Source organism: Galeopterus variegatus, unplaced genomic scaffold, assembly GCF_000696425.1.
Source record: "Galeopterus variegatus unplaced genomic scaffold, G_variegatus-3.0.2 Scaffold2146, whole genome shotgun sequence".
Taxonomy (NCBI): Eukaryota; Metazoa; Chordata; class Mammalia; order Dermoptera; family Cynocephalidae; genus Galeopterus; species Galeopterus variegatus.
The window spans coordinates 90,448-109,147 of record NW_007728257.1 but is presented as its reverse complement, the minus strand read 5'-3'; the positions used below and the strand labels follow the sequence as shown (position 1 = coordinate 109,147).

At 38.4% G+C, this 18,700-nt stretch overlaps 1 protein-coding gene across 1 annotated transcript in view; it reads right to left on the bottom strand.

Annotated features, from left to right (window-relative positions):
- LOC103596913 (estrogen receptor) overlaps positions 1–18,700 on the bottom strand; it is a 74,640-nt gene that overhangs the window by 19,424 nt on the left and 36,516 nt on the right. Inside the window, exon 2 of the mRNA XM_008580686.1 lies at positions 12,520–12,653. Coding sequence (XP_008578908.1) covers positions 12,520–12,653 — 134 coding nt within the window. The remainder of the gene's footprint in view (positions 1–12,519; positions 12,654–18,700) is intronic.

The window sequence follows — 18,700 nt, the reverse complement described above, 5'->3', positions numbered from 1 at the left end:
TTTGCTTAGGTAGCTTTGGCAATTTTCAGTCTCTCATTGTTCCATATGAATGTTAGCATTTTTTTTTCCTATTTTTGTGAAGAATGTCATTGGTATTTTGATGGGGATTGCATTGAATCTGTAGATAGCTTTGGATAGTACAGACATTTTCACAATGTTAACTTCCAATCCAAAAGCATGGAATGCCTTTCCACCTTTTTGTGTCCTCATTAACTTTCAGCAGCAATTTGCAGTTCTCACTGTAGAGATCTTTCACCTCCTCGGTTAAATTGATTCCTAGGTATTTTATTTTTTTGGTGACTGCTGTAAATAGGCTTGTTTTTCTGCCAGTCTGTTATTGGAGTATGAGTATGCTACAGATTTTGCATGTTGATTTTGTATTGTAAAACATTACTGAAATTGTTTATCAGCTCTAAGAGTTTTTTAGTAGAGTCTTATCTGCAGACAAGGACAGTTTGACTTCTTTTCCAATCTAGATGCCCTTTATTTCTTTCTCTTGCCTGACTGCTCTGGCTAGTACTTCCAATACTATGTTAAATAGCAGTAGTAAGAGAGGGCATAGTCATCTAGTTCCTATTCTTAAGGGTGATACTGGTGATTGGTTTGTCATATATCATGTTTATTGTGTTAAGATACTTTCCTTCCATACCTAATTTGCTGAGAACTTTAATCATAAAGGGATGTTGAAATTTGTCAAATGTTTTTTCTGCATCTGTTAAGATAATCATACAGTTTTTGTCCTTTATTTTGTTGATGTGGTGTTTCACATTTATTGATTTGCATATATTGAACCATTCTTGCTTCCCTGGGATAAATCCCACTTGATCATGGTGTATAATTTTTTTGATGTGTTGCTGTATTCTGATTGCTAATGTTTTGTTGAGGATCTTTGCCTCTGTATTCATCAGACATATTGGCCTGTAGTGTTCTTTTTTTTGTTGTTGTATCTTTGTCTGGTTTTGGTATCAGGGTGATGCTGGCCTCACAGATTGAGTTTGGGAGAATAGCCTCTGTTTCAATTTTTTGGAAGAGTTTCAAGAGAATTGATACTAATTCCTCTTTAAAGGTTTGGTAGAATTCAGCAGTAAAGCCATCCCATCCTGGGCTTTTCTTTTTTGGGAGACTGCTGATTACTGCTTCAATCTCATTGCTTGTTATTGGTCTGTTCAGGTTTGCTTTTCTTTTTTGGGAGACTGCTGATTACTGCTTCAATCTCATTGCTTGTTATTGGTCTGTTCAGGTTTTCTATCTGTTCTTGATTCAGTCTTAGTAGTTTGTATGTCCAGAAATGTATCCAGGTTTTCATAGTTGTTGGCATATACTTGTTTATAATAGTCTCTAATGAGTCTTTGTATTTCCGTGGTATTGGTTGTAATGATGTCTCCTTTTTCATTTCTGATTTTTGTTATTTGGGTCTTCTGTCTTCTTTTTTTTTCTTTTGTTTGTTTGTTTGTTTGTTAACCTAGCTAATTGTTTGTCTATGTTATTTATCTTCTCAAAAAAACAACCTTTTGTTTCATTGATCTTTTGTATCATTTTGAGGGTCTCTGTTTCATTTAGTTCTACTCTGATCCTAATTGTTTCTTCCTATCTACCACTTCTAGGATTGTATTGTTCTTGTTTTTCTAGTTCTTTGAGGTGTAGCATTAGGTAGTTTATTTGAAGTCTTTGTTATTTTGATGTAAGCATTTATTTGATAAACTTCCCTCTTAGTACTGTTTTTGTGATAACCCACAAATTTTGGTATGATGTGCCTTTAGTTTCATTAATTTCAAGAAACTTTTTGATTTCCTGTTTAATTTTTTCTTGGACCCATAGGTTATTCAGGAGCCTGTTGTTTAATTTCCATATATTTGTATCATTTCTAGAGTTTTGTTTGTTATTGATTTCCAGTTTTAATCCTTTGTGGTCTGAAAAGATAATTGAAATGATTTCTATTTTTTTTTTAAGTTTGCTGAGACTTGATTTGTGACTTAACATGTGGTCTGTCCTGGTAAATGTTCCATGTGCTGGAGAGAAGAATGTATATTGTAGTTGCTGGATGAAATGTTCTGTAGATATCTGCCAGGTCCAATTGGTGTAAAGTATATTTAAAACCCTGTGTTTCTCTGTGGAATTGTTGTCTAGATCATCTGTCCATGATGCTAAGAGAGGGGTGTTCATGTTCCCCACTATTATCATATTGGAGCCTGTCTCTTTTTTTAGGCCCAATAGAGTTTGCTTTTCATACCTGGGTGCTCCAGGGTTGGGTGCATATATATTTATGATGCTATGTCTTCTTGCTGGATAGATCCTTTTTTTTTATATAGTGGCCTTCTTTGTCTCTTTTTATAGTTTTGGTTTAAAGTCTATTTTATCTGATATAAGAATATAGCTATTCCTGTTCATTTTTGGTTTCCATTTGCATGGTATATCTTTTTCCATCCCTTCACTTTTAATCTCTGTGTGTCTTTGTAGGTTGAGTGAGTCTCTTAAAGACAGCATTTGATTGGGTCTAGCTTTCAATCCAATTAATCAGTCTGTGTCTTTTGAATGGGGAGTTTAATCCATTTACACTTAGGGTTGTTATTGAAAGGCACTATCTTATTCCTGGCCTTATATCATTTTTTGTTTAGATGTTTTAAATATCTTCCACCCCATTCTTCTCCTTTTATTATGTGTCTTCAATGTTTGTTGGTTTTTTGAGGTAGTAAGATTTAGTTTCTTTCTCTTTCTCATCTGGAATTTTGTTTTACCAGTGGGTTTTGTTCTTTCCTGTGTATTTGTGATAGTGGTTATCATTTTTCAGATTTCACATTCAGGATTCCCTTGAGAACTTCTTGAAGGGCTGGTTGCATGGTGGTTAACTCCCATAGTTTTTGTTTATCTGGGAAATACACTATTTCTCCCTCATTTCTGAAGGATAGCCTTGCTTGGTGCAGTATTATTGGCTGGCAATTTTTTTCTTTTAGTGTTGTGAATATATCATCCTATTTTCTTCTTGCCTGTAGAGTTTCAGTTGAGTAGCCTGCTTTTAGCCTGATGAAGCCTCTCTTATAGGTAACTTAATGCTTTTCTCTTGCTGCTTTTAGGATTCCCTTTGTCTTTGAGCTTTGCCAGTTTGACTATAATGTGTCTTAGAGAGGATCTTTTTGGATTGAATCTGTTTAGGAATCTTTGAGCTCCCTGAAACTTAAGATTCATGTCTCTCCCTATACCTGGGATCTTTTCCTTTATTATTTCATTGAATAAATTTTCAATGCCTTTTCCTTTCTCCTCCGCTTTTGGAACACATATGGTTCAAATTCAATGTTTGTGTACTTAAGGTTGGCTGCTAGCTCTCTTAGATTCTTAGATTTTCCTCATTTTTAAAAATTCTTTTTTCCTTTTTTTTGGTTATTTTGTAAAGATTGTCCTTGAGATTTGAAATTCTTTCTTCTGCTTGCTCTAATTGCTGCATAAGCTCTCAGTTGTGTGTTTTTATCTCATTGAACGAATCCTTCAGTCCAGGAGTTCTGCTACATTCTTTTTAAAGGTATTCATCTCTTTGTAAAACTCCTCCTTCATATCCCGGATATTTTTTCTCATTTCATTGTGTTCTCTAATTGAGTCCTCTCTTATCTCTTTCAGTTTTCTTATGATCATTGCTCGGTATTCCTTTTCAGTCATTTCAAGGGTTTCCTGCTCTGTGGGATCTGGTACTTGAGAATTACTGTATTCCTTTGGCGGTATCATGTTTTCTTGTTTATTCATATTTCTAGCATCTCTATGTTGATGTCTGGTTATCTGGTAGAGCAGTTGTTTCTTCTACCACTCTGGAATGGGCTTTGAGGAGGAAGACTTCTTCATTTATTTGCAGGCTCTACTTGTGACTTTCCTTGTGTCAATGCAGTAGAATGTGCAGTGGTCTGTCTGCAGGATGGTCCTGGCTGCTACCATGGTGGTGAGCTGTCCTTGCAGTGGCAGTAGCTGTGGAGGTGGCTGTGGTGGACCACCTACATAGAAGCAGTGTTTGCGGCACTTTTGCTGGAGGCTCTCTTGCCTTCTACACAGGCAGTGGGAGGTTGCCTGGGGCTTTCACCTGAGTCTTTGTTTTTGGGAGGCTCTCTTGCCTTCTGCATGGGCACTGGGAGGGCTGCCCTGGGCCCTCCCACCACCTGCCACTATTTTTCACATTTTACAGATGAAGCAGCTAAAGGCAACTTCATACTTCCAGCACAATATGAGGAAAGTAGTAAATCATCAACAAATGATAGTCAAACTAACAAGTAATAGTTTACAAAGTCATAAATATCACTCAGTTCCACAGGATATTGCTATTTTTCTTTTATGCTAGAAGAAAAGTAAGACTTAAGAAGTAGATATAAAGTAAAGACTCAAAGAAAATACAACTGAGACAACCTCAACAACTGCAGTATACCAAAATAGCTACATGCCCTCTGGGGGAAGTGCTGAAGGAAGCTGAGGCTGATGTACTGCTCAGTGACCCTATGGGGACAGGCGGGCAGGGGAAGATGGAACCCAAGGCGTTAGCTTTTCCATCTTTTTTTCAACTCAAGTGAAGAAGCAGGTAGAGGGAGCAACAGGGCTGTGAGTAGAAAGACCAGACCCAGAAGGAGGTCTTCCAAATAAGTGCTGTGATATTTCCATTAGACTCAAAACTTTACAGAACAGTTTACTGTTTCATTTCAAGTTTTCAAGAAAGCATACATAATAGAATACTCTTTGAACAAGTAAAAATATCTTGTGAGGAAAAAAAACAATTAAAAATGATATTTTATTTCTGGACTGAAGAAATTTGTGGAATTTTGCTATTGTTTTCTCATGGCTTTCTTCAGTTCAAGTGTCAATACACTTTGCGGCTATAGTCAGTATGCTGGACACAAGGGCAGCGGGAGACCACCTAAGGCCTTTCCAAATAGAGGACCTGACTCTAGCTCTAGAACTTTGATTAGGACGGGAAGATCTTGACTCCAAAATCTTGGCAGGATACTCGATTGCTTAATATTTCCCCCCTAAAAATTGGACTATATTAGTAATGGTGATATTAGCTTAAGTGTTTAAACTATCTTATATACTATAATAAACCTATAGGGTTGACAGCACTGTTTGGAATTATTATTCCTATTTAAAAGATGAGGATACAAATAAGTAGAGGACCAGTGATTGATGAGGCCCTCACTGCTAGTTTAAAGTTGGAGCCAGAACTTTCCCACTTGCCCTTCTGATTCCAGCTAATCTTACTCATCCTCTAAACTCAGTTAAAGTATCAAGCCTCAGCTAAAGGCCTCATTGTGGGGTCTCTGCAGCACTCAGTGCTTACTTTCATTGCAGACCTGATCTCATGATATTGAAATAACTACTTAATTATCCATGCCCCCTGCACAACGCTGTCCATGAAAGAAGCGGACTTCACTCATTTTTATGCCCCAAGTGCCTGGCACAGTTCTAAGTATGAGCAGTTGCTCACTTGCAGTTTGCAGAATGGTTAGTATCTAGAAACTTATTTTATTTTAGCAGAAGTTTTATGATCTACACCAATAATTCCATAGAGTCCTGAGAATTAAAGATGGATTCTCACCAGACCTTAGATTATTTTTTCGAATTTTAAAATTTTATGCTTTTGTCTTAATGATATTCTAGAAGATATCATGAAGACTAATATCAAAATGTTCTGCATCAGTTAGATGAAGACTTCTCAATCCTGGTCACAAATACAAGTATGAGCCTTAGTGGGGAGTTTTAAGCAAATACTAATAGTCTGGTACTGCTCTGGACCATTACATCAGAATCTCTGGGTGTTGGTTCCCACACAAGCTTTTTTTTAAAGAACCCCCCTCTGATTATTGAAATATATGGTCTATATTGAGACACACCAGTCTAGATAATCTATATAACCTTGAACTGTTTCCTAAGTAACACATTTTTCTCCAGTGCTTATGAATGCCTTAGAATCTAGCAGTTATATTTTTAAGTATCTCAAATAAATACAGAACAGAAGCAAACAAAATACATAAATGATGTGTTCCTGCCAAAACCAAATGATGCTGCACAAGCAAATTTGCGATAATTCAGAGCACAAGTAAGTGGTGGAAGTCCCTAGTTAAGGCACAAGCTCTTGGTAGAGGTCCGTGTCAGATGCAAAGGAACCAGAAGTCTGCCCCAGGCATGTTGCAAACAAAAACTTAATTTCTGCACAACATTGTTATTAACAGTTTGTCTTTTAGTTTGTATTTAATTTGTGAATTTGTATTCCTTTTATACTTACATAAGAGCTGTAAACATTTGGAATTTATATTCGGTTGCCCATTTAAGCAAAAACATGCTTATTCTTATTTAAGCAGCACTGTAATACTAAGAACATTTAAATCAGCACCGGGGGAGTCTGTGGGCATTTTTCCCCTTTTTATATAGGTCCATATGTCATTCAAGCTTAAGAAAACCAATTTACATAATTTCTAGATCCTAGAAGACTGCAGGACAAAATGGCCATCAAACCAAAGACCTGCGAGGTGGCACCACACTTTGCTGGTGCTATTGAAGGAACAAAATGATAAATAGCTTCACCTTCTCCTGAAGCTCCAAGAGATCTCTGCAACCAGACACAGGAACACATCCACTCCTGGGGCCTGAGATGATTCTGTTCAGAAGGACAGTGCAGTCTTTTAACCCCAGGTGGCAGGGGTGAAATCCTGCCTCAGAGTTTCCAGGAAGGAACTTAGGCATTATCTGTTAAGAAGAATAGCGTAATTTCTTTCACAGAGACGAAAGCCAGGGTTTTTGTATTTGGAGAGTGTCGATAAAGCACACGAACATTTGTACACATCTACTATGTGCGAGGCGTGGTGTAAGATGCTTTACTAACTGTGTGGTCATTCTTTCAACAGTTACAACAACTCTGTGAGTTAGGTATCATTATTTCTATTTTACACATTATGCTCAGGGAAGCAGCTTATCAGAGAGCATCTATCACGCCCCCTGTAAGTGGCAGAGTTGCTTCTCTTGAATTCCAGTCCACTCTGATGACAAAGTCTAAGCCACACCATGTTTTCAGTAAACTAACGAAGTCCATGAGGCTTGTTAAGGACACACCAGAGGTTGGTAGTAGGAAAATGTTCCAGAAGTTGAGTCGGCTGCCTACAGAATTCAGTCAGGCAGAGAAGAAGAGACAATGAACCATTTAATAACTATGACATGCCACTTATCTCAAATAATGACAATAAGCAGACTCCCTGGAGAGGAATCTTGGCATAACAAAGAACTCAAAGGATAATAAAATTAAATCTTCTCCAATGTGACAACAATGGGCACACCTGACAATGTGCCCATTTGCAATTTTTAAGGCCTGTTCCTTTCAGAAACCTTCAACTGTTGAGAATTAATGATCCTCAATGTTTACAGTCAATATTTGTTTTAAATGTTTTTTCATCTAAATATAGGGACACTCAATCATTGTCTTATTTCTAAACTTGAAAATATAAGTGCTCTGAATAACTGTCTAATAATATGAAGCAAGTGCAAATAATCTGTCTCTGGAGAGAAGAAATATTCTTTGTGATGAGAACTTGTTATAATTAATCATGAAATAAATGTTTCTTTGACCAGAGTGTGGCCTCTGATGAACACATATGAGGCAAACAGGATGTCCTCAGCTTCAGCTTCGTGAGTTCCATCAGGGCACTGCAATGACCAGATACACCACAGTAACAAAGCAGAACTAGATGACAGAAAGAAGCTGGCATCATTTCATGTTTAGGTTTCATATATATGCTCCTGTTCGACAATCCATATCCTTTTTTCACTAAATGAACACTTTGATACACACTTTAGGGATGTTGCCTTAATTCTTTCTAGTACCTTGTTTTCCCTCGACTTTTCACCTTGCGTTTTTATGTGTTTATGGATTTTCATTCTTATTCCTCTCCATTACCCCATCAATTGAAAGAGAGATGATGTCTGAACAGGAATAGCATTAGCCATTTCAGGAGTAACAAATGGTCCTGCTACGGGTGACACAGGGAGCCAGGAGGCACAAAGAAGACTTCCAGGTAACTGGAGTTGGTTCCTGGGTCAGGAGAGGACAGAGGAGCTGGAGGCAGGTGTCTGACCAGCTCTCCAGAGAGTTAATTGGATAATGTTATTAGAGAGTGAAGTGCTTGAGTTTATTCATATCTAAATATATAGAATTTTGGCCAAAAAGGAGTTCAGAAATAATTATTAAATTGAATTTGAAGGCCAAACCAACATTTAGTAGAGATTGTGAATTGATACATATAAACCTTTGACACATAAATTTCTTGACTCTTGAAAAACATTCACTAAAAGGGTACTTTTTGGAGTGGATTCTGAAGGGTTATGAGGATAAGAAATAGGGTCACCTGCTGTCTGATGAGTGAACACGTGGTGATTCCACGGTGATTCACCACAGAGATTTCAAGGTCCTTTAATATGAAGGTTCAAATCACAATCAATTATCCATGAGATAAATCTTACTTTAAAACTTTCCTAAGCATAATTAAGCAGAACAATTAATAGTCTTGGGGTAACGGTTACAGTCTGTGTTATTATTATAATGTTGAGTCCCTACAACATTTCTTTTTAAAGAATGGCCAGAGGCCTTTAAACTAAAGCACTTAATTTTATTGAAAAAGACATGAAGCCATTTCATTTAAGCCATAGATTCTCATCAGTGATGATGATAGCTGCCATTGACTGAGGGCCTACTATGTTCCATGAACTGCATCAGACACTGTATACACGATTTCCCCCTTATCCACAATAACCCAGGGAGATGGGCATTATTTTTTCCATTTAATAGCTTCACATTGTCTAAATCTATAGTACACTGAAAAAGATGACATGTTTCAGAATGGTAGGAGCAGCATGGGAAAAATGGGGACTTTCCAGGTCCTCCTGGCCATGTCCAGCAAATAAGCATCTATTAAATGACTTAATATCTGTTGACAGTCCATAGGCTTAAGGCTATGAGGAATACAAAAAAAAATTTTTAAGCATAAATAGTATAAAGGGAAATTAGAAAATACATGTATAAAGAACAAGAGAACAATCCAGGTAAACTAAAAAACTGAAAGAAAAAATCCCCACAAAATTGTGACATTTGTTTTTGTATATTTGGCACAAAGTTCATAGTAGGTACTCAATGCATGTTGAATCATTGAATCAGTCAATCAACTAACCAAATGCTAGATTGTGTGGCACTGACTCTTAAGAATTAAAATAGTCTAGAGAAGGAAAATTCATTATGGCCTTAAATAGTAGCAAGACTTCCTGAACAAGGCGAGATCTGAGCTATGCCTAGAAAAATTAGAAATATTTGAGTTATCATGAAGAACAGAAGTCACCTTGGGCAGAAGGAACACCATGAGCAGACCCAGAGTTTCCTTCTTGGTCCCCCTTTGCAGCTCCACCTGTATCCTTCCTCCACTGCTTCCACAGGCTTTGCCACAAGCTCATCTGCTCCGCTCTTGTTTATCCTACTCTTGAGCTCTGTCCAGCTAGTTTCCAGAACGCCTGGGAGCTGGCATTGATTGTGCTAAGGCATCTTTGGATGAACAGGAATGCCTCTGTCCTTTGGTGTGGAGTGGAAAAGCAAACAGGGTTTGTCCTATGGATGATTCTGGGCTTCTGCAAGCAAGGTAATAAATTATTCTAAATGAGGCAGAAATCAAGACGAATATCTCCCTCTCCTAAAGAGCTGTGAAGAGGGATTCCCATGGATATGCTGGCATTTGGGAGACCCTCTCAAGACTTCCAGAAAGACGTTCCCAGCAGGTCCTCACAATTCCTTTCTATTCCCTTTGTGCCTCTGCCCCAAAGTCAGGGCCAATATAAACCCAGCCTCCTCAGACTTTGGTAACTGGGGCTCAACACAAGCCCTTAGGTTCCTCCAAACACAGAGATTTTTGTTTTGCAGGCATCAGAAAGGCATCTTCTAAGAGGTGGACTTTAGCTCAGTTGGTTAGAGCACAGTGTTATAACGCCAAGGTCAAGGGTTTGGATCCCGATACTGGCCAGCTGCCAAGAAAAAAAAAAAGAAAGAAAGGCATCTCCTAGATCAGGTTTCCTGAATCATTTCCAGCCTGGCTTCTGTTAGAGATTCCTGGAGTTAGTCACTTTATAATTTGTCTCATGATAGGTAAAAAGTTGCCCCAGATCAGAGCCATGAATTGGTTGAGTGCTTAGAAAAATCCATACCTCCAGCTGGGTGGAAGAATGGTTGATCGTGGTAACCTTCCCGTGACTTTTTTTTTTTTTACTCTGAAAAAGCTGCCAATCCCACACAATTGTGTTTCAGAGTCTTGCCCTCTTTGCTTCTGTTTTTCATGAGCAATATGAGACATGAGGAGCCGTGCTCAGCAGCAGATCTGATTTTCTGAAACATATCTCCCTTTGGTAGTGAGAAGAGTGGCTTCCCTTTCACAGGGTGAGAGACTGCTTCCGTTTTCCTCCTGCTCTCCTGAGCCAGCAGCCCCGTCCTTGGCAGAAACGATGAGCTGTTGCCCTGTTATCTCATGAAAAAGACAACTGTACACTCTGTCGATATACAGAGCCTTGTATTTCCAAAACAGCGTTCCAACCCTTAAGAGCAAGGAGGTGCACAGAAGATGCTAAGAAAGAGGTGAAGGGACAAGGACAGCATATGAAAATGTAACTAGTGTGAGAAGGAGTCAGATGAAGGGCCAAGCCTGCAGTCGGCAATGCAACTTTGCAGGTGTGGTGCCAGTCCTTAATAAAAGACTTTCTCGTGAGAGCTGAAAGCTTTTCCCTCCTGGATGTATAAAACCTGGTTCTGTGAATCCAGTGTTTTGATGGCAAAAGTCTTGACATTTTTGTATAATATTTTTTTTAAAAAAACCCCACCCTATCACAGGAAAAGAAACAGAACAACAATGGAAGAAAAGGCCGTATGGATCTAAAGAAAATTTTTTGGATTGCCACGCTCAGAACTTCCACTGTGTTGATTATACAACTCTGGCTAATTTCACTTCCTGTCTGGGGTATTCTTTCTTGGTTCAAGTGGGGAAAAGTCCCAACACTCGATAGGCCTGCTTCCCTAAAGTTAGATTCCCCACATGAAAGCCATCAGCGCATGCCAGCCCTCCACCAAAGGAGGAGCAGGTTCAGGACCTGGCACCGTGCAGCCGAGTGGCACTGCTCCCAGAACTTTCATCCAATAAAGAGCCATTGTGGGCTCTGGACCCTTCAACGCACAGGACAAATGACTGAAATGAAAAGCACAATGCATGTGAGTGGAACCAGAAACTTGAATGGAGTGGTAATCACTTCCTTAGTGTAGATCACATTATTTTGCATGGAACTTCATTCTGCAATTCAGTCCTTGCCTAGTGTAATAATACAGATTTCTATTTATCAGTTGATAAGTGAGAATGATTACGGTGGTAACCATTAAGCAGTGTAGGTTACCAGCATTGGTGGGGAAGAGAAGTGGAAAATTGTTAAGGGAGGTGGGAAGGGATATACATTCATCAGGAAGAGACAAAAACATGGGAAAAGAGAAGGAAGTGCTGATTCTCCATGTATGTGATCAATACAAACTGCATTTAAGCAACTGAGAAATTTGAGACTGTATCTAATGGTATAAGAAATTAAATCAGTCCGGGGCTTCAAAACAGCTGTGACTTCTATATGAGAATGAAGCTAGAGGCATGAAGAGGGGCTGGGGGTGAGGGTGAAGGTTAGGGCATCTGCTGTGCAGCTGACACCCAAGGGTAAGATTCAGGCCCCACGGACTGTAGATCTAGTGCTCAGATCCAAATATCGAGGGGGCTGGGAGGAGTAAGGATGCTAATTCAGACTGAGCCATAGTTTTCACCTGGGTGACCTGGAGTGACTCTATACAACAGACAACCCCACTACCAAAACAAAAACAAAAAACAAAAACAGATGCTTCTCTGAGCTAAGCTTTCTCAAATGAATAAATAGGAGGGGATAGTAGGATTAGACTTCATAATCCAAAAGAAAATTTCCCTCTAAGCTGGACCAATTTACTGTATTCCATGTCCCTCAGTTTTAGGACCAGGTTTTTCTATCTCTAAGCCAACCCTATTTTTAGCTAATCACTTTTGATCAGAAACATAGTCTGTATCAAACAACTCTTTTTCTTTATTATCTGGAGCTTGGAATTGACTACAGTTTCTTAACAAATTCACTTCGTATACTTGCTTTCTGACTTGCTATCAACAGGCATATGTCTATGTACAGGTACCATTTTAATAAAAACATCTCCATATCTGTGAAAGGATGCAAATATTTCAACAAAAGGCTATTTGATTTAATGTCCAATTATCATTTTTCATTTATTGTCATCATATTTGACCAGCATGGTTCTAGCTCTATAAGTAATCTACAGTGATGACAAGTTATTTTAAATATGTCGGTAGTTTGTTTTAATTTATGAAATTATGCCTTTGTAGTGGGTAGATTGTATCTTGTTGAAAAATACAAATAAATATTTTTTCCAGCAACCCAGTGTTAAGTTCTTTCACGTTCTCAACTCACCAGAATTAAGCAAAATGATAGATTTGAGGCACACAAACTCCTCTCCCTGAACATTCATCATACGGAACCGAGATGACGTAGCCAGCAACATGTCAAAGATCTCCACCATGCCCTCTACACATTTCCCCTGGTTCCTATGAAAATGCAGCAAAGAAAAAAAAATTATTAGAGGATGGAAAAGATTCCACAAGACATGATGGGGTTTGCATTGATAAAAAATCTACTGACTCCAAATCTGTAACAAAAAACTACAGCCCATTCTCTTCATGCAGCATCAACATTCATTTGAATTCTAGAAGGCAATACAAAAAAGGTTTTCCATCAATAGAACATTCTCATTTCAAATTTTTAGAAGAGATATATTGTTCAATCCCCAAATCTGCCAGTTAAATATGGAGTTCTTCAACCCATGGGTAATCAAAAATGATTAAGACTCAAGTAAATATTTTTTCTAACAAATATTTATTGATCTGCTACTGAGTTCTAGAAATTGTGGTAGTTATGGGAATAAAGACAGGGCTTCTGCTCTCAAGATGCTCATGGTCTTGAACTAGTAGAACAAGTCCTAATGTATTTTGAAGTGCTTTTGAAGTACAGGAAAAACTACAATTTCTGTGAACTGTGGTTAGGTTGACACCACTGGAGTTGCAGAGGATGACAGGTGAAACTTCTGAAGAAGACAGGTAAGAGAATGTAGGATTTCATCAAACAGAGGTGTGAACACATCATTGGAAAAGGGTCCTAAACGTGCAAAGGAGGAGCACCATGAAGAAACATAGAGCAGTGAGTTGGAGGTGAGGAGACGGGAGATGAATCTGGGAGAACAGGAAAATATCAGGTGATGAAGGATGTTCTACAACTTTAGAAGTTAAGGCTTTCTTCCTACATAACAGAGCCTTGGCATCAAGGGTTTAACATTAGTAGTTGCATCTATTAAATAAACAAACCCAAAGGTTCATAACATGTAATTTTTAAAAATGCAGGTGTCAGTATCTTTTCATTGGATCGTTGCAGAATTTAAATGAAATACTACATATGAAAGGAATTCATTCATTTTTTCTGTTCAAAAGTTGAATTGGGGGCATGATGTGTTCAAGGGTGGTCAGGAAGAAGTTAAAATATTCTGTGCATAAGCAAACATATATTTGTGAAATATATAAGCATTTAAAACACGTGTTTTACTAAACAAACACTAAACACATCACTTAGCACCTTGTGTTGTTTTTAATTAATAGATCTTGGAGTTCTTCACCAACTGTTTTCAACAATTGAATAGCTTTTCACTGAACCAAATTCTATAATTCTTTTAACCACCTCTTTGTTGGTTGACATTTAGCTTGATTGCAAGTATTTTGCTGTTACAAACATTTTATTTGACTATCCTTATGTTTATGTCTTTGGACACATGGATAGAAAACTACAGAATAAATTTCTAGAAGCAGAATTGCTAGATCAGAGGACTTACATATTTTTGATTTTTATAGATAGCTCAAACATTGCTTTCAAAGAGCTTGTACCAATAGACTGTAGGAAGGAGAATATAGGTATAAGCTCTTTCTCTGAGCTGCCTGCTCTTGTCATTTACCCATATTTTTCTGTTGGGTTACTAGTCATTTTCACATTGATTCTCAAGAGCTCTTTATATATTACAGTAATTGACCCTCATCTATATTTTTAATATTTTTCTCATGGTTTGTCCTGTTTTTATTTTGATTTTGTTTCTGGTATTTTCTGGAAATTTTTAATTATTACAGAATCAAATTTATCAAACTTTTCATTTATGGCTCTAGAACAGTATATCTTGCTTTAAAAGATCACAGTCCATTTCAATAACATATTAAAATTTATCTTATGTTTTCTTATAGTATAGATCCATGTCTTTAATTTAAATCTTTTGTTGTATGGGATTTATTCATTTTTATAACAACATTATTTAGACATAATCACATACCATATAATTCACCCATTTAAGGAGTACATTTACAGAGTTATGCAACCATCATTTAGAATTTATTTTGGTGAAAGATGTGAGACAGGGATTCAGCTTATTATTTCTTCCAGATAGCTAGTTAGTTTTCTTAAAACCATTTATGGAACAAATCATCTTTTTCACACTGACTTGAAATATGCTAGGCACTTTTGATGTATTCATTTCTTTCAGATAACTGACCTTTAAGATTAGTAGTATTTTTCCCATTTTTTAAAAAAGGGAATTAGGACTCAAAACTGCCTACCAACGAGAAGAAGGAATTCCAACAATAAGATTTTCTTTTTTCCCTTTCTTGCTCTACTTTGATTCATTCAAAAAGATTTTTTGAGGGAGTGATGGAGTTTGGATGTATTGTCCTCCCAGAACTCGTGGAAATCTGATCCCGAGTGTGACAGTTTGAGTCATGGGGGCAGATCCCTCATGAATGGATTAATGGTGGGGGGAGTAATGAGTGAGTTCTCACTCTTTTAGTTCCCATGAGAGCTGATTGTTTAAAAGATCCTGGCACCTCCTCTCTCTCTCTCTTCCTCTTGCCATGTGATCTGCTTGTACCCGCCGGCTGCCTGCTATTTTCCGCCATGAGTAGAAGCAGCCTGAGGCCTGCACCAGATGCAGCTGTCACAGAATCCTGAGCCAAATAAACCTCTGTTCTTTATAAATTACCCAGTCAAAGGTATTCTGCTACAAAACGGACTAATACAGGGAGTATTATACACTAGTCCTTGTGTCCAACATTAAGGCACAAGAAGAAAGCTATGGCATTGCTAATATGGAGATCTAGAATGGGAGCAAGACAGACAAAAAGAAAGACAGGTACATCACATTGGGATATATTTCCTGGAAAAGGTATAGAAGGAAAGCCTCTTAGATCTAAAGTCTGTCTCCTAAAATCCAACCCACGTTAATATTGAAGCAATTATCATAATATTCCCAGATAAAGTTAAATGAATTTTTATGTAACATGTTTAGAAGAGAGTGTGGCATGCAGTGGGGACTACATTGAAGTGTTAGCTATAGATATATTGATAAATAGATAGATACATATATGTCAGGGGAGAGGTAGGCCTTTCAACCTGAAGTATCTAGACAACAATCACCATGTGCATTTTGCTTTGACTGTGGAAATCTGGATGCATGGAAGCTCTGTATAAGCTGAGAGGAAACTTTAAAGGCCATACTGCTCAACACAGGGATGAGATAGTGGTCACACCAAAGGGTCAGTCAGCCTCACGGGGGGAGAGCGTACTAGAAGTGGGTTTTTCTTGTCATGTAGTTGAATTTTTTTAAGTGGTACATTTTCTTTCTAGTGAAAAAATAAACAAGTATAGGGGAAAATGTTTGAGGATGAAGCTTTAAAAATAACAACTCATAGCCAAAATAGAGAAATGTTCCTTTCTCAGTAGAAAGTCTCTGTTTATGTAACAGACTGCACACCGGCAGGGGAGGACGTCTCAGCTGGGAGGGAGCCTGTGTTCACCTGCTGTGAGCAAAAGTTCAGTTCAGAAACTGAGAAAGTGGAATCTTAACAATTCTCCTTTCTTCTTGTCCCTTTTTAATAGTCTCCCACATTTTCCCATGAGGAGCTTGTTCTTAACTCTTCCAGCAAGAGTGTGTTTTTCTCAGCCTCTTCTCACTGGAAATCATGTTTTTCCTAACCAGCAATTATTATAGTACATATTCGCTTCAGCGGTACCCATTAGTAGCCATGGACCATGCCCTCGGAGACAGTGCACACTCCAAAGTCTCAATTCAGTTTTCACTGTGTGTGTGTGTGTGTGTGTGTGTGTGTGTGTGTGTGTGTGTGTGTGTGTGTGGTGCCTGTGCATGTGTGTTTTCCTTTAGGGGATATGGAGGGACACACACCATCTATTAATCATCGCCTACCTTCCATGCAAACATAGGTGCTTCATGTTTTTAGAGGTGCGAGTCTGACCTTTGCAGGCTCCTGGGGGATATTTAATGCCATGAAGCTGCAATTTTTAAGCAGTGTTGTAAGAGGTTAGAAGAAGTTTATGCTGATGTCTCCATAAGAATAAGCTCACTGTCTTTTTCAATGGGAACGACTCAGTTGGTCTAAATACTTCAGCCAATCCACTATTTGTGTAATGAATAAAATATCATGTACTTTGATGGTCTCGATGATATTTTGGTAAATCATTAGAATGTTGCCTGAATCCCAGTGACTGGCTGATTATGTGGCACCTGTAGGTCTCTGACTAGCATTATTGCAAGGTAAAAAGGCCTGCCATGTGAGCTAGGAAGCAAGTGATTTGTGGAGTTGACCTATGATCTGGTACAAATCCACATGGACTTTGAATATTAGACAGTCACTCATCACCCGCCTGATGCAAAGGAACCCATCATTGTCTACTAAGGTCATCACACATTGTGCTCAGGGCTTCCTTTTCAAGGTCCTACCAAAATATTCCACACTAAGTTCAAAGAGCAAATCAGACTAGAACATTTCACTCAATTTCAGAGGGAATAGATAAATCAACAGCATCAGAAAGGAGGTGATTACTAAGAATCTGGAGGTAACATTACAACAATAAGACAAGATTAGCTTAAATCTGTGAGCTGCTCCTGAGGCTGAGAAACATGTGGGGTATGGAAAAACAAGATTTATTTTTAAAGGAGGCACAGCTTCAGTCACAGATCAGGAGAAGGAGTTTACCAAGCAGCCCAGCCTCTGGCTCCCACTGTGAGACGTGACAGCCTGCGGTGAGGAGCTCGGCAGCGATTATATCAGTCTGGCTTTCAGGGCACCTCCAAATCCCCTTGTGGGGAAAGTTATTCTGCTGCATACCGTCTCCAAATGTAGTCCATTTGTACTTAAGTAACGGGGGAAGAAGCAAGACCTAAAGGGGCATCTGCTCATGGCATGCCTTGGAAGTTTCTCCTCTGCAAAAATGAAAGCCTGGTTTTCAGAAGCCCGAAGGTAACCCTTCCCCCACATGGGAAATAAAGAGCTCTGATGAGGGAGTGCAGACCAAGCCTGAACTCATCTTCAAAAACATACTTTACAAAACGTAAAGCTACCCATTAGCCTCTCTTTGTATAGAAAGAAATTGATAAACGGAAACAGAAAACTCAGGAGATCAACGTAAGACATTTCATTTAGCTGTCCTGAAAAAAAGTACAATATGGTTAGGGGAAAAAAAGGTTACAAATTAAGATGCTGTTTAAAATCAATAATGTTAAGATTAGTGGTAAAGAGTTTCCATATCTTTGGTGCTACAAAATCTCGCAGCACATGCTCTGAAATGCTGTGGCTCCATCGATACTGACACGGTTGAGATGTTTACATACACGCCTCTTTGAAGTGTGGAAGAAGGTGCTGAATATGGGAAATTGTAAGTAATATATCTTGAAAGATGTAAAATTTGAAAGGAAATGGTTTAAGCTCTGGAGTCCAGCTGCCTGGATTCAAATCCTGATGCCACTATTGAGTAGCTGTGTGACCTTGAACCAATTGCTCAAATTCTGTGTGCACGAACGAACATACAGACAGAATCACCCACATTGGATTGTAAGTTGAACAAGAAATAATTAAGCCATTGGGATATGGTGGTTGTTTGAAATCACAGTTAGTCCAAGTAGATCAATGAAGAAATTGGTACCAGAAGTGGAGTATTGCCATACAAAATGTTTACTTCCTTAATGCCAGGAAGTAAAAAAACAGATTTAGTAAGGTAGGGAGACCTGTTACAACATTGCAAAACATATGGTCTGAAATAACTTGGAAGGCCAACCATGTACCTTGAGAAGTGGTCAGAAAGAGTTGGACTGATGGTGTGCAGTGGATACGATGGCTGCCATTAGTAAGATATTATAAGAAAGAGTTGAGCTCAGGCAAGGACTGAATGATTCTCAAACAGAAATTGAAGAGAACAGAAAAAGACCAAAGATTAAATGGTCTTACGAGTATGGAAAAGCCAACTGTTTCTGGCCATGAAACACTAAGATGAAAATAAGAAGGGTCTTGAGTGCAAAAGGCCCAGGAAAACTTGTCCGTTTGCAAAGTAACTCAGTCTTATGGCAACAGGTGACACCTCCTCATTCAAGCTTTTTGTTTCAAATAGTCTCAAGGGAGTCACCAGTAAATCATGAGGGAGAGGCCGAAGGAAGAAGAAACCTAAGACTACCAGGCTTATTGGCAAGGTTGTAGAGAAAAGCGAACCCTTGTACACT